This window comes from Aotus nancymaae, unplaced genomic scaffold (genome assembly GCF_030222135.1).
Source record: "Aotus nancymaae isolate 86718 unplaced genomic scaffold, 86718_ANA_hifiasm-v0.15.2.pri h1tg000003l, whole genome shotgun sequence".
Classification (NCBI taxonomy): Eukaryota; Metazoa; Chordata; class Mammalia; order Primates; family Aotidae; genus Aotus; species Aotus nancymaae.
The window spans coordinates 37,311,830-37,338,897 of NW_026988414.1; the positions used below are offsets into that span (position 1 = coordinate 37,311,830).

Here is a 27,068-nt window from a genome sequence, read left to right on the forward strand (position 1 = left end):
TTTGTTAATACCTTATTTATATCTCTATGAGAATTTTTAAGGGACTTGTCTATAACCAAACCTTTCTAGTTTGATCCTCTGTTTAACAGCAAATTATTTCTCTCATATTTTCTACATTTGTATCTTTTTGTTTCTGATCCAGGAGAGATTTTAACACTTTAACAGGCTTTTTCAATATTAGCAATTCCATTTTTGCTTCCCAAAATTCTATTTTGTTGTTGTTCTTAGATTTGTTTCTTCTTTCCTCCTTTCAAAGCAACCTATTCTTATTTTATGTAATTGCTTCTTTTCTCTGAGAATAGTCATAAAAATGCTTTAAATTTCTTTTCTTTCCTCTTCCCTAAAATATAATTTGTTTATTCTAGGTTCAGGTATTCTTTTTTTTTTTTTTTAAGATGGGATATTGCTATGTTGCCCAGGGTAGAGTGCAAGGGCTGTTCTCAGGTGCAATCATGGTGCACTATAACCTTGAACTCATGGGCTCAAGCGATCCTTTTGCCTCAGCCTCCTAAGTAGCTGGGAACCACACTCAGCTTCCAGGGTCAGTTATTCTATTTGTTCATCCTCATCCACTTTTTTTTTTTTTTTTTGAGAGACAGAGTCTCCCACTGTTGCCACACTGGAGTGCAGTGGCACAATCTCGGCTCACTGCAACCTCTGCCTCCCGGGTTCAAGCGATTCTCCTGCCTCAGCCTCCCAAGTAGCTGGTATTACAGGCACAAGCCACCATGCCTGGCTAATTTTTGTATTTTTAGTAGAGACAGGGTTTCACCATGTTGGCCAGGATGGTCTCAATCTCTTGACCTTGTGATCTGCCTGCCTTGGCCTCCCAAAGTGCTGAGATTACAGGTGTGAGCCACCGCGCCTGGCCTCATCCTTCTTTTTATGCTACTGGTTTCCCTCTAGTCCACTTAAAAATATAAGTAAAATAATAGTTTGATCATTGTAGGTTGCTGGAGTAGACTTCATTTCTTTTGGTTAATTTTGTTTTCCCAACAGGCCACTCCCCTGAATGGGAAACCATGAGTTCTATGTAGGTAGAAAAATATGTTGTTTAACAAATTTCACCGTAAGCTGTACAAGAAACTTGCAGGCAAACTCAAGCTCCCCAAATTTAAAATTAAGTGGGTTTTACTCTAAGTGCTGACACTCACATTATAAGCCTTAGTTCTCTGCAGATAGTTGTTAAATGTCTTTCAAAAGTGGTTCTTTTGTGTGGGATTGGTTATTAATCCTTTGTCAGATGAACAGTTTGCAGATATTTTCTCCCATGCTGTGGGTTGTCTCTTCACTTTGCAAATTGTTTCCTTTGCTGTGCAGAAGCTTTTAAACTTAATGTAATCCCATTTTGTCAATTTTTGCTTTGGTTGTCTGTGTGCTGGGATTCTAAGGAGCTCAAACAACTCTATAGGAAAAAAATCTAATAGTCCAATTTAACAATGAACAAAAGATCTGAATAGATATTTCTCAAAAGAAGATTACAGATGGCAAACAGGAATATGACAAGGTGCTCAACATAATTGATCATCAGAGAAATGTAAATCAAAACTACAATGAGGCCAGGCATGGTGGCTGATTTCTTATTGTTCAATAACACCTTTTTCTTTCTAACTGAAGAACTCTCTTCAGCCTTTTTTTTTTTAGGACAAGTGTGATGTTAATGAAACTGTTCAACTTTTGTTTGTCTGGAAAAGTCTTTGTTTCTCCTTCAGGTTTGAAGGATATTTTCATTAGATATACTAGTCTAGGTAAAGTTTTTTTTCCTTCAGCATTTTAAATATGTCATGCCATTCTCTCCTGACCTGTAATATTTCCACTGAAAAGTCTACTGCCAGAAGTATTGGAGCTCCATTGTATGTTATCTTTCTTTTCTTTCGCTGCTTTTAGGATCCTTTTTTTATCCTTGACCTTTGGGAGTTTGATTATTAAATGCCTTGAAGTAGTCTTGAAGAAGGAGACCCAGGCATCTATGATCACCTCCCCCTTGACTACTACACTGCATTTCAACGGAAGAAAAGTCCGGCTGACTGGCGCCTCCTAAATCGGCTTCCTATAGATAGCAGGCATAGTATGGGGGAATTTCTCCGGAAGGCATTGTTTTTACTTAAATAAGATCAAACTCCCACCCCACTCATCCTCCATCAAACAAGACCCTTTCACATGTAATTTCTAAAACTGTAAACCCAATTGTAAGCCTATATAAAGGCAGAGCTTCTCTTTGTTAAACAACCTCAGCTGTTGGACGAAACACTTCGCCTTGCTCCTGGCCGTAATAAAACACCTCTTCCTTCCTAAGTCAGGTGTCCGAGAGGTCTGTTTCTCATGGCCGATCCTGCTTCAGTCTTTTTTGGGTTAAATCTGCTTGGTGTTCTATAACCTTCTTATACTCAGATATTAATATCTTCTATGTTTGGGAAGTTCCCTGTTATCCCTTTGAATAAATTTTCTACCCATATATCTTTCTCTATCTCCTCTTTAAGGCCAAGAACTCTTAGATTTGCCCTTTTAAAGTGATCTAGATCTTGTATGAGTGCTTCATTCTTTTCTCCTTTGTCTTCTCTGTGTATCTTCAAATAGCCTGTCTTCAAGCTCACCAGTTCTTTCTTCTGCTCAATCAGTTCTGCTAATAAAATACCCTGATGCATTCTTTAATATGTCAATTGTATTTTTCAACTCTAGAATTTCTGTTTAATTTTTAAAATTATTTTAGCCTCTTTGTTAAATTTATGTACTATAATTCTGAATTCCTCCTTTGTGTTATCTTGAATTTATCTTGAATTTCCTCTAAACAGCCATTTTGAATTATCTGTCTGAAAGGTCACATAGCTCAGTTTCTCCAGGATTGGTCCCTAGTGCCTTATTTAGTTTGTTGGTGAGGTCATGTTTTCCTGAATGGTCTTGATGTTTGTTGGCATCTGGGCATTGAAGAGTTAGATATTTATTATTTGTATAGTCTTTGGGCTTGTTTTTACCTATCTTTCTTGGGAAGGCTTTACAGGTATTTGAAGGGACTTGGGTGTTGTGATCTAAGCCATATCTACATCAGAGGGCATCCAAAGCCCAGTAATGCTGTAGTTCTTGCAGACTCATAGAAGTATCACTTCGGTGGTCTTGAATAAATTTGGAAGAATTCTCTGGATTACCAGGCAGAAATTCTTGTTCTCTTCCCTTTTTCCCTAACAAATTTAGTCTCTCTTTATGTGCTAAGGCACCTAGAGCTGGGTATGGTGTGACGCAAGCAACCCTGAGGCTACCACCACTGGGACTGTGCTGAGTCACACCTGAAGTCAGCACAGCACTGGGTCTCACCCGCTGTGACCACTACTTGGCTACTGCCTATGTTCACTTCAAGTCCCAGGGCTGCTCCACAATCAGCAGATGGTGAAGCCAGCCAGGCTTGTGTCCTTTCCTTTAGGGTGGCGAATTTCCTCAGCCCCCAGGGTGTCCAGAGATGTAGTCTGGGAGCCAGGGACTGAAGTAAAAAACTTTAGAAGTCTACCTGGTACTCTATTCTACTATGACTAAGCTGACCTTCAAACCATAAGACAAAGTCCTTCCCACTCTTCCTTCCCATTTCCACAGGCAGAGAAGCCAGTCCCCGTGGCCATCATCAAAGACCTATGGAAGGTACTGCCAGGCTACCGCTAATGTTCACTTAAGGCCCAAGGGCTTAGTCAGCTTGTGTTGAATACTGTCAGGCCTGGGACTCACCCTTCAGGGAAGTGGGCTCCCCTCTGGCTCAAGACAGGTCCAGAAATACCATCCAAGAGCCAAGGCTGGAATCAAGGGCACCAAGAGCCACAGCTGGAATCAAGGGCACCAAGGGCCCACATAGTGTTCTACTCCACTGTGGCTGAGTTGGTACCTAAGCTATAAGACAAAGTCCTTTTTACCTTTCCCTCTGCTTTTCTCAAGCAGAAGTCTCTCACCATAGCCACCATGGCTGGGAATGTGCTGGGTCTCACCTGAAGCCAGCATGTCTAGATGCTGCTACTTTACAGTCTCACCCAAGGCCCACAACATACTACCTGGGTATCGCTGCTGGTTCTTCAGGGCCCAAAGGCTCTTTAGTCAGGAGGTGATGAACCTGCCAGGACCGGTTCTTCCTTTCAAGGCAGCAGGTTCCCTCTGGTCCCGGTGTATCTAGATATGCTGTCTGGGAGCTAGGGCCTAGAACTGGAGCCTCATGACTCCATCCACTGCCCTATGGTACTGTGGCTGACCTGGTCTCCAATTTGCAAGACAAAGTCCTCTTTACTCTTCCCTTTCATCTCCTCATGCAGAAGAAAGGAGTCACTTTTGTAACTGCAAGCTGTGCTGCCTGGGGTTGTGGGAGGGGTAGCACTAGCACTCCCTTATCTGCTCTGGCTGGTGTTTCACTAGGTTGTGTGCCTCCCCCACCAAATGTCCACTGGCTCTGAGCTCAGTACAGCACTAGGAATTGCCTAGGAATGGTAGTAGTCTTTGTAGCCTAGACTGCCTTCAAGCTTATTTAGGACCCCAGACCACTTTAGCCCAAAGTGCTAACAAAACACAAGTTCTTACTGCTGGGATTGGTGATTCCCTTTTGGCTAGGATTGGACTAAATGCTCCCTCCATGGGTGGGTGTCAGCAGAGTTCAGCCTGATTTTGCTTTGTTATGACAGAACAGCACTGAGTTCAATGCCACAACTGCTGTGCTCTCACTCCTGCGAGGTTACAAGTTCTCTGCACCATGCACGGGCACCAGGAGATGGGGGAATGGTGGCATCAGCAATTCAAGATTGTCTTCAATGCTTCTTTCAGTGATATGATGTTAAAACCAGGTATTGTGATTGTTCACCTCATTTTTGTTTCTTATGAAAATATTTTTATGTGTGGATAGTTGTTAAATTTGGTGTTTCTGTGGGGGTGTCAGGGGTGAATAATAAAGACTTCTATTCAGCCATCTTGCTCCATCTGTGTTTTTGTTTTTGGTTATTTTTTTTATAGAGATGGGGTCTCACTATGTTTCCCAGGCTGCTGTCAAACTCCTGGGCTTGAAGAATGCTCCTGCCTTGGCCTCCCAACATGCTGGGATTATAGGTGTGAGCCACCACACCCAGTTGAAGACATCCTGTTTTGAAGACAAGCCTAGGCTAAATGACCTAGCTTACTTTCTAATGATATATGTTGCTAATATTGTCAAAAGCATATTTGCCCATGTTACCTTCCTGACTCTTGACCATTAGTGTCTTCCTCATTAAGAAACTAGTAAATGGAACTTTGATCAACTGCTGAAAAGTACTTACTCAGTAGTAGAAAGAGATCTATAATGGCTACTAGTTTCTGAGCTGAATGAACCTTCCTTTCTTTTTTTTTTTTTCTTGTTTTTTTTGAGACAGAGTCTTGCTCTGTTGCTAGGCACCAGGCTGGAGTGCAGTGGCACGATCTCAGCTCACTGCAACCTTTGCCTCCTAGGTTCAAGCAATTCTCCTACCTCAGCTCCCAAGTAGCTGGGACCACAGGTGTGCACCACCACGGCCAGCTAATTTTTGTATTTTTTAGTAGAGACAGGGGTTTTACCATGGTCTCGATCTGACCTCAAGATCTGCCCGCCTCAGTCTCCCAAAGTGCTGGATTACAGGTGTGAGCCACCGTGCCCAGCTAATTTTTGTATTTTTTAGTAGAGACGGGGTTTCATCATGCTGTCCAGGGTGGTTTCGATATCTTGACCTCGTTATCTGCTCGCCTCGGCCTCCTAAAGTGCTGGGATTACAGGCGTGAGCCATCACGCCCTGCCACCTTCCTAATTTTCTAAAACCCCATCTGCTAGTTCCAAAGGATTCTGAAAAGGATCTGGGATGTCTCTCATAATAAAGGAGAAAAGGCAGTTTGTAATTCAAATATTAATGAGAATAGTATACAAAGAAAAAGTATTTTTTGAGTGTTCAGAGTCTAAACAATAGACTAAAAATAAAAATGAAAAGTTACGAGATCAAGTGTAGGCATCATTGGAACTGCTCAGCTATGCAAAGAAACTGTTTAAGTGAGGAAATTAATCTGTCTACATCTAACAAGAATAAAGTCAGCTTATATCAGATAGCATAGAAATAAATTAATTTATTGGCCAGGCACGGGGGCTCACCCCTGTAATCCCAGCACTTTGGGAGGCCGAGGCGGGTGGATCACGAGGTCAAGAGATTGAAACCATCCTGGCCAACGTGGTGAAACCCCCTCTCTACTAAAAAATACAAAAATTAGCCGGGCGTGGTGGCACATGCTTGTAATCTCAGCTACGTGGGAGGCTGAGGCAGGAGAATTGCTTGAACCCGGGAGGTGGAGGTTGTAGTGAGCCGAGATCACGCCACTGCACTCTAGCATGGCGCCTGGCGACAGAGCAAGACTGTTTTAAAAAAAATAAGAAAGAAATTAATCTATTAATTAGTCTTCAATTAAAACATCTATTATCGAAGCTGATTATTATATATTATAGTGCTTTTCAAATTAATTTTCTTTTTTCTTTTTTTTTTAAAAGACGGGGTCTCACCATGTTGGTCAGGCTGGTCTTGAACTCCCGACCTCAGGTGATCCTCCCGCCTTGGCCTCCAAAGTGCTTGGATTACAGGCGTGAGCTACCATGCCCAGTCTCAAATTTCACTTCTTAATAGAACCCCCCACTCTAGATTTACAACTGAAATTTTATAAAATAGATAAACATGAAGCTGCTCTTTCTTTTTTTTTTTTGAGATGGAGTTCTGCTCTTGTTGCCCAGGCTGGAGTGCAATGGTGTGATCTAGGTTCACCACAACCTCCGCCTTCTGAGTAGCTGGGATTACAGGCATGTGCCACCACACCTGGCTAATTTTTCGTATTTTTAGTAGAGACAGGCTTTCTCCGTGTTGGTCAGGCTGGTCTTGAACTCCCAACCTCAAGTGATCCACCCGCCTCTGCCTCCCAAAGTGCGGAGATTACAGGTGTGAGCCACTGTGCCTGGCCAAAGTTGCTCTTTTTAAAGCAAGAACTTCAAAATGAGGAAGCTAGAACAAAACCCACTTGATCTCCCCTATTCCCACTGCACCAGATCTTAAGACTCTTCTAAGAAAATAGTTTGAAATTCATCAGTTTAAATAAGGTGTTCTGTTAGTCTAAGTAAGGTTTTATTAAAGTGGTCATGAGTAAAACTGATTATTAGAAAATAAAATATGCCTTAATTTTTAAACTAGGTTCTTGATTCATTCTTGTACAACTGATCAAAACATAATATATTTTAAAACAATTTGTGACTATTCTTCCTAACAGAAGTGTAAGCAAGACTCTCTTGTAACTTGTCTGTTCTTTTCCGCCTCAGATCTTAATCTCTGGGATCCTAAGACTGCTTGAGACTTTCCAACAGCTAAATTCTGAATTGGAAATACCACTTCTCCTGTTAAAGGAAGGGAAGTATGTCTATTTATTAAACAAACAAACAAAAAAAAAAACAGAGGGGAAAAAAAAGTATTTAACTTACCCAGAGTACAAGAACATTCATGAGACAGTCTATCTGTGTTCGTTTAAAAGTAGACATTCCACTGTTCTGCATTAATTTGGTGTCTGGCCCTAAATAAAATAGGAAGATATCAGATATTAGAATCACTGAATATACTCAGAGACTTGGAATTGGTTGAATTCTACCTTTATAATCACCTAATCTAACCATTTATTCAATGCCAGAGGATAAAACCCTAGAGAAAGGCTCACAGTTGTCAGTAACTAAAAAAAAAAAAAAAAAGGAAAATTTGTTTCTAAGGATAGTTCCAACAACTTATGTAAAGTACATTCATGCAGCTGCCTCTCTTTGTAGCACCTCAGAGAGTCTCAACTTTCATAGGTGAGTTAAATTAGAATAGGAGTCGCAAGCTTCTCTCTTATCACCATCTGGTTTATTTAGCTTAGAGAAGGAATTTTCTAATAAAGAGATCTCCACCATCTCTTGAGGAAGCCCTCTGCTGGCTCAGGCTATACTGAAAGTTTCTAACTGGGAATGGAATAAATGAAAAGGCAATGGCAGTGATTTCTTCTGAGGTGGAAGAAGGGGAGCTGAAACTCCTCTGGAGCTGAGAGACAGAGATTCCATGTTTCTTCCTGACAGGGCAGATGGTAGGCAGAAGTCAGGAGCTTTTAATGGCCACTGGGACTACAGTTGGAAATAACTAACTCAAGATATGGCTCCAGAGAAAACGTAAGAGGTTTAGAAGAAACTTTAAGAGGCAATTTCCCTGGCCTTTCACCATCTGACCATTATTCTAACGTGTTCTGATAAAGGACAGATAAAGGAATTTCATCAATGTTTACACATGGGGGAACTGGGACATCTCTGATATGTGGGCAAACAGTGGGAGGACAGAGCATAAGCTATGCCATTCTTTCCTCTTAAACATTCCTTGAAGGGCTTGAAGACATGAGAAGTTTGGCTTATAGCCTGGAAGCTACAAGGACCATATTTTCTAAGGGTCCTTAGACTGACCTTACCCCAGGCTTCAAGAAGAAGGTAGAAATCATCATGGAACTTGGGCATCATGTAGCAGGAATAGCAACTCAATTCCATGCTAATACCTCAAAATGTTTTTCAGTGGTGTTAGTTCTCTGCTCAGAGATTCCCAAAGGTACTCACTACCATGTAACCAACCTTGGGAAAACTTAATTACATTTGTGCTGGTTGGCAGCCTCACTACTATTGCTTTCAGGAAAAAAAATCTTCGGCTGAAAAATGAGCTTTTTATGAGTGGCAATTGTGTGTGAGTAGCTGCTGAAGACATACAGTGAAGAAAATAAGTCTAATTTAGGTCTTTTGAGTTTGGCAATTAGGCAGCCTAGTCATTGCCACTCTAGATCAAGAACCAATGAAGGAAGTTCCACCAGGGCCTCCTTAGACTCTTAAGCTTCTCCCTAAGGATTTGGTCTCATTATTTTTCATGGAAGCAAGGAGTCTAGGAGGCTCATGTCTAGGAGTAGATTCTCTAGAAGGGGAGCTCTGGGAATCTGAGTTGAATAATATTCACTGTGGTAAATCTGTCTTGATATTTCCTGCTATGGTTGTTGTCACTGAGGGACTTAGGTAGCACAGAGGCTTCCTCCATTTTCCTGAACCACATCATAACCCAAGAAAATCCTTTACTAAATATAATGAATTGTGGTTCTAAATGACATCTCAAGAGTGGCCACCACTAATGATCCATGTGACTTTTCTCTGGCATGGACTTTTCACATTACATATTTTTCTCTATAATAAGCATTATATCCCTTCTCTCCTCATGGGAGTAGTTCACATGTAAACTCTTCCCCTTCACATGGTAATTCTATTGTACTTCCTCTGTATGTATACCCTCTCTTGTGTCCAGATCTGGTTGAAGAGACTCATGAATGCCCTGAAGTTTTAGAATACAATGCCTTCCTCTAACAAAGGTAGAACTGATATACTAGAAGTTCATTGCTTGGAAAAAGAAGCCACTTTTTTTTCCCCTAAGAAATAAGGTTTTTTCCTACAAATCTCCCATTCACCCATCCATCCATCCATCCATCCTTCCACCTGCCTTTCTCAAAGCCACAGTGTTCTAATATATTTCTGAGAGTCATATCCACATCCTGAAAACGAAGTACCCATAGCTCAGCCATGAATGGAATTTAGCAGGGTGGGGGCAAAGGGAAACATACCAGTGTAGATCACCAAGCCATAGCACCAATCTGTATTCCTGGTGATGCAGCCTCAGAGTAGCAAATTGTCATGGTCCAGGAAGTAGTTTTTCCCCTTATAGGTCAGTATTCCTGAGAATTTGTCCGATTTGTTATCGGGAGCCTCACATCTCACTACTCCTGCAGAAAAATGAAGGTGTAAGAGTTCTCAATCTGTAGTCTTAGGCTTTTCCTAACAGGATGGAAGACTTAAAGAAAAGGAGGAAATAAAATCCTTCTTTCAAAATATATACACATTTTTTTCCTATACTCTCTCAGTTACTGACCATTTCTCACCAGCTCCTGCAAGAAAGGCAGACAAAAGTTTCTGAGCACTAAAGAAGAATATTTCTGAATGTGACATGGATCATCCAGAGAGAGAGAAAACCCCACATGATGGTGACATCAGTACTGCCAGATCATATGAGCTCTGAATCTGAAGAAACTCAAAAATGACTTAAAGCAAATCTAGTACTTTTTTTTAAATTGAAACAATTTGACTTTTTCCTGATTAGTAAAGTAAATATACCCTTTGTAAATATTTATGTAATACTAAAATGGTAAATAAGGAAGTAACATTTATTCATTGTTTTGAGAAAAGTGCTATTTACCTTTTGAAGTACATCCTTCTAAGTTTTTTCTATATATGTACTCATAAATATATGTTTCCAAAAACAGGTTTATGTTATATGCACTATGCAGTCTTTTGTAAATTGTATTTTTCTTTTAATTACATATTGTATTTTTTATATTTCAATAAATATCAACTTGCACATTGTTGTAATAAGTTGTATAGAAATCACTATGGATGCACCGTACTTTATTTAACCAGTCCTCTACCAGTGAAAATTTGAGTAGGAAAACCTATTTTCTAACTCACCATTAAAGGCAGACAGAAGCTCCAGGCGATCTTCCATGTCACTGGTAACTGAGAGGGCCTGCTTTACTTTCAGGTTTGTTTCACTAGAGTAAAAGACAAGTCACCAGAGTACAAGACACATACAGAACTACTGCAGAGGTGCAGTTTCTCCTACTTTTTCATGGGGTTTTACAAAATAGATGTTGCCAGTAGAGCCTGGGCTATAAGTCTGAGCTGTAAGAGTCACTCCTGCTGTTCCTCTCTCAGTATTGAGGTGAGATGGCTCTTCAAGGAAGCTGAATGTTAGCCCACTCATTCCTGCCTCTTTCCTCTCACTCCCTGCAACATACTGCCACTACTTAATCAACTCATGAGATCTAGCTGGTCAGGTGCTCTAGAGAGGCTGAAGAGACATCATAAAACAACCTGGAGACAGTACCCGCTCCCTTCAGGAATAAGGAGTATGGCCAGGCATGGTGGCTTACATCTGTGATCCTAGCATTCTGGAAGGCCGAGGTGGGAGGCCTGCTTGAGCTCAGGAGTTCAAGACCAGCCTGGGCAACAAAGCAAGACCCTGTCTCTATTTTTAAAATTAAACTAAATTAAAAATTTTTTTAAAGAGTAAGGAGCAGGTCCTGGTAAAAACTTGCACATACCTCCAAGGAAACATACTCCACACCTCATAAATATTTATGGGGCCCATGACAGGCTCTCAAATAACTGCTTGCTAGAATGCAGAGGCAAAAAGAAAAATGGAAGCCATGTTTCAAAAAATTCTGTGCATCAAGAAGTACAGTTGTAGGAATGAAGATCAATACAAAACTCCCCAGGACAAGCTTTCTACAGATGGCTCTGTCCTCCTAAGACCTTAGCTTTTGGATGTTAATAAATTTCTACCTTAAATCCTTTATAGAACATGGTATTTTATCAGTGAATAGATACTTCTGTATTCAAATTTTTTTCCTTGGAAACTTTGAAACTGTACTCTGAAATGTTACAGTTCTATTAACCTTCTTCTTGCCACTCAGTATTATAGAATACAGCCACAGTGTCTCCAATTTAGAGATGGAGAACGTGGGGTTTACTTGCCCTGTTCTGTGCCCAGTGAATGCTCAATTGTTCCTGTCAAGAGCTCAGCCTTAGACTTGAGGGTCCCAAGGATTTGGTATCCATCTTCTCTTATCTGGATATTTCTAGGTTCTCTGGGTCATATATTCAATATTCCACCTGAGAATAAAATTAATTCCCCACCTCATGCTGTCTCTCAGTGAGAGACCACTCTAAGCTGGTTAAATTGTCTTAATGGAGTATCAGGAGGGAACACTTATCCATCCAGGTCTGCTGTCTCTATGTATGTCAGACCATATGACTCACTGCTAGAGAGTAATAGTATATCTGCCTGTGGTCAGAAAAGTTAAAGAAAGTAAGGAAAGCAGGAAGGTAGGGTCTTAACATTACAGTGTGACAAAAACAGTCACCTTAGGAACAGATGTTCACCCTAAGGATTTTACAGACACTGATTTACTTTCTTTGTCTAGCATCTATCACTGCTACCACATACCCTCTCCCAAAGCTACTCACACTTTACCTGTAACTACAGTGAGAAATAGGCAAGAGCAAGCTTCTACTGCAACAACTATTGATTTCTGATGCAAAATGAGGCAACAAAGGTCACCAAAAGCAGTGGTGGCAGAAGTGCTCCAAGAGTCCCTGGTACCCACTTAATCCAAAAAAGAACAAGCCACAGCCAAGAGAGGTACTCACCGTGACAGGCTGATTATGTTCTAGCTTTATTATATCTCCCACTTGAACATTCATCCATTTGTCCTTCTTCATCCTGTAAGAAAACAACCTTTAAATATCTGCTCTGAGAATTTCCCCAAAGCTCTGCTTTGACAATCAAGATGATTCCCCAACCCTCCAAAAAAGGCTGAAAGGAATAAAGACAAGGTTCAAACTGGTCTGTGATACATCATTGCTGCAATCAAGAATGGGGCCTATTTCTCTTGACTTCAGGCTATAAGGGTTCTAAAGCCCTATAAAAGTATCTGTAGACCTACATGCACATAAATTTTTTTTAGCCAGGTATGATGGATCATGCCTGTAATCCTACTTTGGGAAGCTGAGGTGGGAGGCCTGCTTGAGGCCAGCAGTTCGAGACCAGCCTGAGCAATACAGCAAGACCCTGCCTCAAAAAAAATTAAAGTTTTTTTTTTTAAAGTAAAATAGTTCCAATGGTAAAGTATGTAAAAGGAAAAATTAAAGTCTTCTCTGTTACCAGAATTTAGTTTTGCTCCCCAAAGGTAACCACTGTCAGTAATATTTTTGTATTTATTTCTAGAAAATATCAATCCATGTAATCATATATAATACACACATTTAAAAGCTATATACTAGATATATAATTTTCTGTACTCTGCATTTTTCATTTAAGAATCCATCTTCACGTGCATTTATAGAAGATGTAGCTCATTCTTTTTGATAGCTAAAATGTATTCTATCATAAGGTCATATTAATTTTATCTATTTATGTTAAAGTTAGATTATCTTTGATTCTTAAATCCCTACTTTCCATAAAAGGCAGCCTGGCAGTATGAGCAGATTCCACAATAATACTAGTTATCTGCCAGCCTCTTTTTTTTTTTTTTAACCTCAACTTCCCCAAATACACAGGGTCTATAAATCCTTCCTCCCTGAGAAAGGACTAAGAATTTACATATTGCCACGAGCATTTTGGAAACATGAGCTATATCCTTGCAACAATTATATTATGCCAAGCACTCAAAGGGTGAGAAAGAGAGGAGTCTAGACGCCACTGTCTGTTTTGTCTCTGAATGCAGGCCTGTTATCTGCAGGGCATGACACACACCTCCACTTTGCGAACTACACAAAGGCATGAGTATGCCTCGAACACCTTTCCTAAGAAGACAGCTGCTTTGAGGAGGGCCAAATTTTCCAAACAAAAAGTCCTTTTATATAAATCCACTGTTTCTTTTAGAGAATTTTCTGATAGTACTGTAGAGTAGTAGCTACAAGCCTTGGAGAAAGACATCTGGGTGTTTGTTTTGTCTTGACTTGACATTCACTATTACTCTGGCATTCTATGTAATGTAAAACATGAAGAGGAACAAGTGCTGTCACATTCTGGCTTCTCCTGGAGATATAAAAATTTATAATTTCTTACATAAGGAGCTGTCAAACTATTACCAATTTGTTCTTGGACATTATAATAATCATGTGTCCCAGATTTGGGAGAGGTGGAGACACTCCTTACTGATTTAAAATACTCAATCCTGTCATACAAAACAGTAAACATGTTCTGAAGCTGTTCTTGCCCTGGGTCGGGGAGGGATTAGTTTTAATAATTTAATAACCTGAATTTCAATTTCTTCCACCAGAGGGACAAGAGATAAAGCCTTATGATCTTGAGAGGCAGTGAGTTGAAACTAAGAATTTCTCAAAAAGCCAGGACCCTTGAAGGGCAATACCATTAGTAAAAGAGTCATCTAAAAAAAAAAGTAGCTCACTGGCAAGAAAGTTTGTCTATCTTAGTCTAGAGTGTTGGGGGTCAGTGTGTAGAGGACTCTTCCCTGAAAATCTGTAACCTCATATGGAATGGGGCTCAAATTTATACTTCCTTCAAATTAGGTCTCAGCAGGTAATACCCTTGAGTCAACTGGCAGAAGCAAACACAAACCCTTATAGAGGGATACAACCTCACCTCCAGCCACTTAGAATTCCCTTAAAGAAAGTTCTAATGATGTACTTGTAAACAAAATTATTGAGAAATTAAAAATGACAAAAATCACAACTTATAAAGCAGACAAACTTTTAAAATAGCAGCTCTGCTTAGATCCATGTGTTCTAGAAAAGGAAAGCTGTTTTCTGGAACGTAGACTGTTTCAACAACCAACCTCACCTCTGCATTTTAAACTAATTAGATACTTAGTAGCTTGTAAAGTCTAACCAGAGCCTTGCCTGTTAACTCCCATCTTAAAACACCACTATGATAAATTCTTCAATAATCTTATAAAACTCAAGTGCTCAAGCTACTTGGATCAGTTCATTTGACTAAATCCTCTTGGTCAGCAATTCTGCATATACTCAGTTTTGTCTTTTCTTTTCATTTCTATTTCCCTTCTTTTCTTTTTAACTACAACTGACTTTTTTGGTGTTATCTTATGGTATATTTCAACAGTTCAAAAGTTCAAAACTCTTGAGGAAACCAATCATCGTAAGAATCAGCAGACACAATATACAACAGGGTTAGCTGCTCAAGCTCTTGAGACGATAGAATTATATGATAAATACTACAGCTATTAGGTGTTTGGTAAGACCAGGATAAAGGCTGGACCTCAATCTTGAACTCCTTCAGGTTTGCACTTTCTTGCAATCATGCTCCTGCCCACACTGGTCACTTTTCCTTTCACACAATCTCTACTTGCTGAATTCTTCCCCTTCCTTTAAGGCCTAGTACAAACACCACACCTCTTCCAGAAAGTCTTCCTTGATTTCTTTAACCAGTTATGATTGCTTATTTTTATTAATTCCTATAGCAATTTTGTGTACCTTTTAGGATAGTCTTCATATTTTGCCTTACATAGGAATATGCCTGCCTTCTTCCATTCCTGCAACACTTTGGATAGCTATGACCAAACACTACAGCAGCGGGGCCAATGTCAATACTCTGTTTATGTTGTTAACAGAAAAGATGACCTGACCAAAGGCTACAGTAGAATGGCCAAAAACCATGTCAGAATCCATTAATGTTCTAAAGACAGATGTTTCCATGCTAACTACCACACTAATAATATCACTTGCATAGTAAAATCATGTTATAAAATATTAATTGCTTTAATATATATTATTTCCTTTCTATTTTCACAAGCATCCTCTAAGGTAGAGAATTATTTCCATTTTATAGAAAAGAAAAATGAGGCCAACACAGATATCTGAGGTGACATGACAAATTCAGGGCGTGCTAGATCTAGAAACAAATTATTTCTATGTCTGAGGTTCTTTTCATTGTTCTGAACTAAAGCCAACCCTTTTCAGGAGTGGTCCTACCTAAGCTAGCTTCCCTAGAAGAACTTACTTGCCATTCACCAGTAGCAGAACAACCAGTTGTTGACTTGATTGTCACTTTGGTGCCTTTTCTAAAATCACACAAGAAAATGTTCAGGAAATAGACCTATAGTAAGCTGCATATAGAAGATTAACATTTTGAAATATTATACAATATAGTTCCCTTCTTTGAAATTCTTCTTTTCCCCTATACCAAGCCCTTCTACCCTTAAAACCAAGCCAAGAGGTTGATTATCTCCGGGAAGTTGGGAAGAGAGGGCAGGAAAATAATCCAGGGAGAAGAAAGAGACAAAATCTTGGTTTTAAATATCAGAAGTGAAAAACCTGGGGAAATGAGAAAACATGTCAAAAGCTGCAGAGGACACAATTCAAATGATGGGCAGGGCTACAGAGTCCTGTGTGCCTCGGTAGGTGCAGGGAAAGCTAAGTATTCTCAAGCAGACTCCTACCCTACCTCCAACCACGGTTGACATACAGAAGCTTCTATAGTGGATACAGCGAGGAAAGAAGCCAATATTAAAAGACGAAATAGAAGGGAAACAAATAGAGGGATATGTCCTGATATCAGGATTTACATAAATCTCCTCCTTCCAGTTGAGATTACTCCTTGAGTAAAGCGTAGAACTGGGAGTAGGGCACAGAGAATTCTGAATTTCTCAGAATTCAAAATTGTCAAACTATTTATCCTAAAGATACTGAATTCTAAACTAGAAGTAATTGGGTTACCCTGAATTGGCAAATTAATTTTTGGTTCTCATTGGAGAGAGTTAAGATGGGTTGTGCATGTGGTTATAATCTAAACTGAGTTCAGTTATGGAGAAATAGTTATATTTTTGCACATCTAAGTTGTGACTGAAAGGTAAACCACAACGTGCTAATCCTGGGTTTAAAGAGGTAAAGTGCTGAGGAAACACGGTGCTCTCAAACTGGGCTAAAAAATCTATTCTGGTGAAATCAGAAAGACCTTCTTAGGGAAACTGCAAGCAGGTCAATAGGACTGGCTTTCCAAATCCCACTAGTAGGCATGGCACTGGGTTCTTACCTTTAACCCTCTATGCTGGGCCTGCTGTAAGAGGCAAAGAGGAAGCCATGCAGCACTCATTGTGAGGCAGTTTCTCTCTCAAGGCCAGAAAAGGAGTCAGCCTTTGCATATGTCATGAGGCTTTCTAAAACCAGAGGGTTCCTAGCTGTGCACATCTAACAGAATTGAAAGTTGGAAAGGGAAATAGGGAGAGTTGAAGAGAATAAAGAAAATATGGAGAGACAAAAAGAAAGAGAAAGAACAGGAAAGAAGGAACAGGGGCAGATGGAAGAAGGGAAAGGGAATAGAGAGGGAGAAGGAGGAGCAAAGGAAAAAGGATGAGAGCAAAGCTACAGAAAGCTAAGAGGAGTAAAGAAATAATGGGTTATTAAAGATGGAAGGAGGCTTGGGAGAGGGGCTAAAAGTGGCAGCAGTAGGAAGACAGAGAAAGGCCTTGTTTTACCCCTTTCTGTCCATACATAGACCACCAATCTTGGGCCTAAAGGAACTGCATATTACTCTGGGATGGATAAGGAAAGAAGAAAGGGAAATCTCTCTTTCCATTCAGGGTTTCTTGTTAGCATCAGGTAGTTCTGGGAAGTCCTTCATGTCCACAGCCTGACTAGGTGCAGTGAGAGGAACTAGAGGCCAAGGAAGCCACTTGACCAGGTCATCGATGGCATCTTTCACTGCTGTTACGGACAGCACCACCATCAGGGGTACCATAGTTGTATACCAAGCCAAGGAGGAGATCTGGGGAATCAACTAAGAGAGAGAATCTTAGGTCAGAAAACTCTTCCCCCACACCACATCCCTCACCCTCAACACCATTTTCACCTCCATTTGTTCATACTAAATCCAACTATCCTAGTTGCTTTCCACTGTTGTATCTTTCATATAACCCCCGAGATGTACATAAACATTTCCCAAGGAAAGATAAAAAAATAAAAAACTATAAGTTGCTACCTATCTATCCTGAACCCCACTACCTTTGTGCTGATGGCAAAGAGCATATCTCCTCTGATAATGAAAAGTAATGGGTGTGGAGGGTGGGTAAGAGTAGATAGAGAAAAACTACATGATCTCCCACACCCTTCAGTGCAAGGAGGAGTGAGATGATCTGTCTCTTTCTCCCAATTTGGGCCTATCCTGCCCTGCTTGCTGTCCTTATGCTGGCACTTATATTCTAAACCATTCTAAACCTTCTTTAGCACTCTCACATGTTAATTTTCTGTCAGGAAGGATGGGACAAGAGAGAGAAATAGGGTTGCAGTTGTGGTGGGGTGAAGAATCTGTAGCCCCCTATGGTTAAACTGAACTGTGGCAATACAGCCATGATGAGGAGCTCCCCTTCCTTGGAATATGGTGACCTTGTCCCTTTCCTTGTATAGAGGCTTGCTATACACTAGCTAATCCTGACCACAGCTATTCTAAGGGACTGGTCTGAGACTCCAGCCACCCATGTTCCCGTTGTCTAAAGAGAGAAGACATTTTCCCAGTTTAGGGAGGAAAAAAACTGATTATACAGCCTGACCACAGAGAAGTTCATAAAATACTCTGTGGAAAACACCCCAAAAGGCAATACCTGTAAAATTAGCAAAATGAGGAAATATGCATTTGCAAGTCTCTGGAACTGTTCAAATAGGTTCAGGGGCAGGAAATTAAAGACATTATATTTTGAGGTCTTGATGGTATTTTTCTGTGAGTAAACAAACAAACAAGAAATACACAATTAGACAAAAGACAGCTCAAAACTGGGTGGATTAGCAGCTGCCCCTACCTCCCAGTCTACCCCTCCCCTACAAAAAGACCAAGACCACTGAGTGAAATGAGAAAAAGCCATCAAAGTCCCCTCTACCCCACTCTCCACCACCACAGGGAGGGAGAGACGGAAGGAATCTCTAATTTCCCCTTTTCCTTGAGGCCTAGAGAGGCCTCGAGGGTAGAAAGATGGCCAGGCTGCTCTATATGGTACTTCCTTTGGGGGAATGTATCTCTGCCCTGATAGAGTTCTTGTTTATTGATGTTATTGATGGCAATAATGATGATCAAATCAATAAAAACTTACATGTATTGAGTATTTACTATGTGAAAGGCACTGTTGCAGCATTTTATATGTAGCAACTCATTTACTCTTCACAACAACCCTATGAGGGGAGTACTTTTGAGGATGAGGAAATGAAGGCGCTGCATCCAGAGCTCTCTAACGAGGCTTTCTTAGCCTGGCAAACTCAATTTGGTGTGCTTTTCCATGTTTTTTGCAATGTTGAAGGATTTTAGATGTTAGAAGCAAAGAACTGTCCTTCAGTCCTAGCCCACTGAAGGTTTCTATACTGGTCACTGTCAGCACTGGAGAATCATTTGGCCCTTAATTGTCCTAAGAGGATTTAAATAGTTTTGGCTTATCCAAGCTATTATTTTGCTGAGTGAAAATGGAAACTTGTTTACTTCCTCAATTCTGATCTCAAGATGTTCACAGGACCACCTTACTTTCTACCTTTGAATCTTAAATCATTTGTTCTAAGATGTCAGAGTTCAAATCTAAGAGCTCTAAATGCAGAAGAATAAGACCAAATACTTCCCTAAGTTCAGGGTTTATCTCCTACCTTTTCCCTTTAAAAGGACAGAACAAAAGAATAAAAATAACTAATGGATACTAGGCTTAATACCTGAGTGATTAAATAATCTGCACAAAAAACCCCCATGACACAGGCGTACCTATGTTGTAAGGCCGGTTGCCTCACTGGGAGCCGAATGGACACGCCCTTCTCTCTCCGCGCCTGAAAACTATGTCACCATTCTGAGCGCATTACTCAGCATTTGCCCTCTCCATGTGGGCTCCCCCTTACCCATTTCTGCATTCCAATCTCAGCCCTGCACCTGCCAAAATTTTGAAAAAGCCCGCCAAAGACCTGCCCTGTGGCAGCTTGTCCCGTACGTCCTCGACCAGCCCCTCATCCATGCCCGGTCCCTTCATAACCAATGAAACTACCTCCTCTTTGTTTTCCCGCAGTTGATCAGCTACCTCCACTCCCTATAAGACCCCACGTCCCAAGAAGAGAAGCGCAACTTCTTTGGCCCCTTTCCAGGACTGTAGAACCTTGCCTGGGAGCTGAATAAATTGGCTTTTAATTTCCTTACTCCGGTCTCTGTTTCCTCCTTTAATTCGATGAGAAATCTTACATATGTAACAAACCTGCACATCCTGCACATGTACCCCTGAACTTAAATAAAAATTAAAAAAAAAAAAAAAGAATAACCTACCTGCTGGCCTGGAGTACAAATACTGTTGAAGCATGAAGAATCTTGCTAGGCCCTGCCTTAGGAGGACATCAAAGTCTTTCCCTCAGAGAATTAAAACTATTCAGTCCTAAGACTAAAACCTGAATCTTGTGTCTCAGAAAGTTAGTTAGGCTATCCAGCCAAGCCTTGCTCAAGGCCTATTTCCTTAGAGAAGCTGGTCAAATAGCTTAGCACTTAGGAGTTTAGAGATCCAAGCAAAAACTAAGATTTCCTCAGTGTTTTCTCCAAGATTTTCCAAAGAATAATCAATCAGACGCTATTGCATTTCTCAAGGCTTGCTCTGTTCACAGTCCCTATGCTGGACTACACTAGTGGAGGCTGAAAAGTAATTAGGCAGGATCTCTTCTGGAGAAGCTCGTGGTCTGTCTTGAATGACATTCTAGTGAAATGATCTCTAAGGGCGCTTCTTGTCACAAGAATATATAATTTTAACATGGAAATAGCTCTCTTTGATCATAACTTTGAATTTCTCAATGTCTAAGTCCTGATGGCTCTGATATTTGAACCCAAAGATCTTCTGAGAGGTGGCCTTACAGATGTAGCTAGGCTTCACTGTTTATTTTGCATTTGATTTTATAGCCATTTAATATATTTCAGGTTTCTACTCACGCAGGTAGCATTCTGCCTCAAGACACAAGTACAGGTATTTCTTTACTAACTTTGTAACTAGAGTGTTTTGTTCTGCTCTTAAATGTAAAACCAGAAGCATTATCCTAAGAACATCTCCTTAACTGTGAACTTCCTTAGAGTTTAGTCCTTTAGGCAGAGGTGATAAAATTTAAACATGATAGAGGTGGTGAATTGTGGTTTGGTTATTTTTTTCTTTGGGCAGTGTTACGGGACTGAAGGTTAACTGGGGAAATAGAAGAGAATAAAAGACAAAGGATATAATGAGAATCAGTAGTTAGGAGTAGGGAAGAGAACAAGGAGTCACAGTGGAAGAAGTTAGAGAAATAGGAAAATGAGCAATGCTCAGGGCCAGGGAAATGAAATGGTGTTAAATATATCAGAATCAGTCAAATCTGTTCATTCATTCATTAAATATTCAATATACATTTATTAAATGTTGGCTGTGTGCATAACACTGTGATAGAAACTGTGTATGCAGAGATAAATGAGATATCCTTTTTCCAAAGACTAATAGTTTCTTGGAGAAACAGAACTAACATTTTCAGAACCGTACTTAACTCCTATGACCACCATGCAAGGTGAACACTATTATGCCCATTTTAATGAAAGAACTGAAGATTAGAGAAGTTAACAAACTTGCTTAAGACATTAAGCTTAGTAGAAGCTGAGCTATATTCAAACTCAGATCTGTCTGATGCCAAAACCTAGATTTACTCTCCTTACTCCTTCTTAAGCAGGTTTAGAAGATAGAGAAGAGAAGAACCTGCTCTCATAGGCATATTTTGGACATTATTATTATCCACTTGATATGGATTGGCTCTGTGTCCCCACCCAAATCTCACGTTGAATTGTAATTCCCAATGTTGGGGAGGGACCTGGTGGGAGGTAATTAGATCCCCCATGCTATTCTTGTGATAGTGAGGGAGTTCTCATGAGACCTGGTGGTTTAAAACTGTGGAATCCCCCTCATTTTCTCTCTCTCTTTCCTGCCACCACGTGAAGAAGGTGCTTGCTTACCCTTCACCTTCCATCATGATTGTAAGTTTCCTGAGGCCTCCCAGTCATGCTTCCAGTTAAGCCTGAGGAACTGTGAGTCAATTAAACCTCTTTTGTTCATAAATTACCCAGTCTTGGGTAGTTATTTATAGCAGTGTGAGAATATAATAATATATCACTCTCACTCAGAAATCATAAACAGCCCACAGAAACCACAAATATATATGACTATATATATATATATTCTTAATATGATTATAGCTATGTATACGTATATATAATTACTTATATATGTATAAAATAATTGCTTGTGATCACAGAAGATTAAAAACAACCCAAATGTCCATTTAAAAGGAACTGGTTAAATAAATTATGTTAAATCTGCAGAGAAAATACTACATATTATAGCTGAAAAAGGAAAAAACTATTATAAAATTATAATGAAAACATCTCCAGGATACATTAAGGTTCAGAATAGTGTAAAAATAGAAAAGTAAGAATATATATTTGTATTTGCTTTATTTGCACAAAGAAACACTGCTTAATACACATAAAAAAACTAACAGTGGCTCCCTCAGGGGAGCAAATAAGGATGAGGATGGAGTACTGGAGCATAACTTTTCAATATATATCTTTTCATGAATTACTTAGTCATAGATAACATGAATAAGTGAAAAATGGACAATCCAATAGAAAGTGGGCAAAGATCATCAATAGGTATTTTCCAGAAAAAGAAATAGAAAAGGCTAATTAACATGAATGTCATTTTCATCTAAGAGCTGACAAAGATGAAAAAGATTGATGATAACCAGTTTGACAGGAATGTGGAGAAACGGGCGGTCTCTAATATAAGTAGAAACGTAAATGTATCCATTTAATAATCCAATAATTCTTTTTGGGGGCAATCTGGCCTCTGACAAATTTTAATTTTTAGTGTGGTTTTCTTTTGGCACAGCCAATTTACTTTTAGGAAACTTTCATAAGATACAGTTACACAAATGTGCCAAAATATATGTATAATGGTGTTCATTCAACAGCATTTATCATAGCAAACACTGGAGACATTAAAATGTTCATCAATAGGAGACTGACTAAATAAAGTTTATCAACATAATGGAAAATAATGTCACTATTAAATGAATGAGGGATATCTATATGTGTTGTCATAGATAAATGTCTAAATGAAAAAAGAAAATTGTAGAACTATGCTTTCATTTCTGCAAGAAAAAGCTACAGTATTTATTTTCTGGGAGTTATATATAAACCTGAAATCTGAGATGTTCCCTAGCTTAGGTCACTGGATTAACTTTGGTTTCTGAGCCTTCATCGTACCACTCATTGTATAGGCGCTTGAGAGAAAGTGTAATGGAATCTATGTTACAGGATCCACATCTACAAAGAATTTCATGCTCCTCCAACAAAGAAGAATATTACAGGAGAATACTGGCCCCCTTCTGAAACAGCCAGAGGCATGACACTCACCGGATATCCAAAACTACTGTTGAATTTGTTGTTGTTGGCTTGCAGATATCTCTCATGTTCTGAAAAAAGATGGGATAAATGATGAGAAGGATGCCCCTCTGTAGATCAGACTGGGATGCTGGCTGCTAGTGAAGACTTCACTATATCCCCACACTTTCTTGCTGAAGATATCTGTTTAAACATGGGATTTTGGTCTCTTTAATCACAGACAAAAGAATCAAGGAACAATAAAAATAAAAATACCCAATTCAAGCTTTCTGGAGGCAACAGGCCAAGTAACTACTCAGGAGTTCTCCACCATCAATGCTTCTAGTACTTCCTAGATTATGTCTCCACAGACAACAAGATGGTCTGCACCAATTTTACTGCCAAGCACAGAAACCCAGCCTTCCCTCATAAGTCAATTTTAGCACTTTGTCTTAATATATCTGAGGCTCTTTTCCAAGCCAGCTTGTCCTAAACTTGCTTAACTAAATTTAAATTAATACATCATGATTGATCATCTATTGCACAGAAGCCAGTGTACTAAATGCTCTAGAGGGATAAAATGATGAGTAAGAAAAGTCTCTGACTTCAAGGACTTAAATGTAGTATGAGTAAGCCTGATTACTACTTGAAAAAATCATCACATCAAAACACAGAGGTGTTTATTACAAACTACTACAAATAGTGAGCCTGTTACCATGTTATGAAAACATATATATATGTATATAATCAATATATAAATATAAATATATAAATATATAATATATAAATATAAATATATATGTAATCAATATATAAAATCGATAGATCTTTCTATCCTGAATGAAATATTCCTATAATATCTGGTTCTTCCTTGGTTCAGCAAGCATTTACTGAGTTCTTGGTAGGTTCAGGCCCTGTGCTAGGTCCTAGGGTTATGAGATGAGGAAAACATCATCCCTGACCATCTTGGTATTCCTATTTCTAGTAGGAAAGACAAATATAAAATTTCAATCTAATGTTAGGGTAGAGATACAAGTTGGAGGTGCACAGAAGATGGGATGGAAGTCAGGGAAAGTAGGACACAGAGGTATTCCTGCAGGAGAAGATGCCTTAATTATTTAGATAACATGGATTAAGTGCTTCCCAGTCCTCTTAAGCCTGTATATTATATCAAGCAATCTAGATATTAGCCTGAAGGCTGATACCACTGCTAAGCCTTCTACCCTTAATGCTTCTAGTAATTCCTAGGTGATGTCTCCATAGAATTTGCCCCCTTAGAGAGTGGGCCGTAGCAACCCCTCTGCCTCTGAATAGTACTGAATATCTACTTTAAAGCTCTTCTGGCCCTCTAAGATCCTCCTTACCCCAGGGCTCCCAAGATTAAAAAGAAACTTCCTCCCTTGGCCCTCAAAAATTATATCCTAGGCTACAGACTGCTACTCTGATCTTGAACTACCTGATTCACTCCTCCAAGAGGAGTCTCTGGCTCCAGATCCTAGAAATCAAACCCTGCAATTGTTCAAGTTTTTTTTTTTTTTGAGCTATGATTCATATAATATAAAATTAACCCCTGAAAGTGTGCAGTTGATTGGCTTTTAGTATATTCATGGTTATGCAACCATCATCATTAATTCCAGAACATATTCATCATCCCTCAAAGACACCTCATACCTGTACTCTCAATTCTTACCTCTCCTCTCAGTCCCTAGTGGACACTAATCTATTCTCTGTCTCTGTGGATTTGTCTATTCTGGACATTTTACATAAACAGATGCATAAAATATGTGGTCTTTTGAAACTAGCTTCTTTCACTTAGAAAAATGTTTCCAAGGCTCATTCATGTTGTAGTATGTATCAGTATTTCATTCCTTTTTATGTCTGAACGATACATCGATGTTTGGATGTACCACATTTTATTTCTCTATTCATCCATGATGAACATTTGCTTTGTTTCCACCTTTTGGCTACTGTGAAGAATACAGTTATGAACATTCATGTACAAGTTTTTGTGTGAACACGTTTTCATTCCTCTTTAGTATATACCTAGGAGTAGAATCAATAGGTCAAATGTTAACTTTATGTTCAATTTTTTGAGGAAGTGCCAAACAGTTTTCCACAGTATCTGTACTATTTTACATTCCCTCCTCAAATGTGTGAGTGTCCCAATTTCTCCACATTCTCTCCAGCACTTGTCATTGCCCATGCTTTTTACTTTAGCAATTTTAAAGGCTGTGAAGTAGTATCTCACTGTGGTTTTGATTAGCATTTCCCTCATGACTAATGATGACGTTGAGTATCTTTTCATGTGCTTATTAGCTATTTGTATATTTTTTCTTTGAAGAAATGTCTATTCAGATTCTTTGACCATTTTTTAAAAAATTCAACTTTTGTTTCACATACAGGGGTTACATGTGCAGGTCTGTGGCATAGGTATATTGCACCCACAGCCCCTCCCCCTCTAGTAGTCCATAATGTCTGTTGTTGCCCTGTTTATGTTACTGACTTTTTTTTTTTTTCCTGAGAAACAAGTCCATGTTTTTGACCATTTTAAAATTGGGTTGTCTATTTATCACTGAACTGTAAGAGTTCTTTATATTCTGGGTAGAAGGCCCCAATCAAATATATGATTTGCAAATATTTTGTACCATTCTGAGTTGTCTTTTCATTTTCTTGATAGTTTGCTTTGAAGCACCAAAATTGTTAATTTTGATGAAGTCCTATTTGTTTTTTCTTTGGTCCCTTGTGTTTTTGGTGTCACAGTTAAAAAAACCATTGCTAATCCAAGGTCATTAGAATTTACTCCTATTTCTTTTTCTAAGAGTTTTATAACCTGCAATCCCTGTACTCACACCTGTAATGCAGTGGCTCACACCTGCAATCCCAGCACTTTGGGAGGTTGAGGCAGGAGGACTGCTTGAGCCCAGGAGTTCAAGACCAACCTGGGCAACATAGTGAGACTGTATCTCTACAAACACTAAAAAAATTAGTCAGGCATGATGGTGCAGCCTGTGATCCCAGCTATTCAGGACGCTGAGGTGGGATGACCACTTGAGGCCAGGATCGAGACTGCCCAGTGAACCGTGATTGTACCACTGTCTCCAGTCTGGGCAGCAGAGTGAGAAGAACCTGTCTCCAAAAATAAATAAATAAATAAATAAATAAAATTAAAAAGAGTTTTATAGTTTTAACTCTTACATTTAAGTCTTTAATCTATTTTGCATTAATTCTTGCATATGGTGTAAAGTAAGGGTCCATTTTTATTTTTATATTTTTGTATGTGTATATTCAGTTCTACCAGCACCATTTGTTGAAAAGACTATTCTTTTCCCAATGAATAGTTATAATGATCTTGTTGAAAATCAACCACATGCTTTTTCTGTATCTATTGAGATAATAATGCAGTTTTTATCTTTCACTCTGTTAATGTGGTATATCACACTGATTGATTTGCATATGTTATGTGATCTTTGTATTCTAGGGATAACTTCTGCTTGGTCACAATATACGATTCTTTTACTGTGATACTGGATTTATTTGCTAGTATTTTGTTGAGGATTTCTGCATCTATCAAAAGTATTGGCCAATAATTTTCTCTTCTTGTAGTGTCTTTGGCTTTCCTATCAGAGTAATGCTGGCATCATAAAATGAGTTTGAAAGTGTTGTCTCTTTTTCAATTTTAGGAAGAGTTTAAGATGGATTAGTGTTAATTCTTTTTAAAATCTTTGACAGAATTCGCCAGTGAAGCCATCAGGTCCTGGGCTTTTGTTTATTGGGAGATTTTGTTTTTATTTTGTTTTGTTTTGTTTTTGAGATGGAGTTTTGCTCTGCTGCCCAGGCTGGAGTGCAGTGGCGTGATCTCGGCTCACCGCAGCCTTTGCCTCCTGGTTCAATGATTCTCCTGCCTCAGTCTCCTGAGTAGCTGGGATTACAGGCATGTGCCACCACACTCAGCTAATTTTTGCATTTTTAGTAGAGATGGGGTTTTACCATATTGGCCAGGCTGGTCTCGAACTCCTGACCTCATGATCCGTCCATCTCAGCCTCGCAAAGTGCTGG

At 39.4% G+C, this 27,068-nt stretch overlaps 1 protein-coding gene across 1 annotated transcript in view; it reads right to left on the bottom strand.

The window, feature by feature from the left end:
• LOC105724510 (phospholipid-transporting ATPase FetA-like) overlaps nucleotides 1-19,847 on the bottom strand; it is a 54,586-nt gene extending 34,739 nt beyond the window's left edge. Inside the window, 7 exon segments of the mRNA XM_064376721.1 lie at nucleotides 7,469-7,557; nucleotides 9,652-9,810; nucleotides 10,550-10,632; nucleotides 12,293-12,312; nucleotides 15,624-15,684; nucleotides 19,484-19,668; nucleotides 19,776-19,847. Coding sequence (XP_064232791.1) covers nucleotides 7,469-7,557; nucleotides 9,652-9,810; nucleotides 10,550-10,632; nucleotides 12,293-12,312; nucleotides 15,624-15,684; nucleotides 19,484-19,668; nucleotides 19,776-19,847 — 669 coding nt within the window.
• Between the last annotated feature and the right edge of the window lie 7,221 nt (nucleotides 19,848-27,068).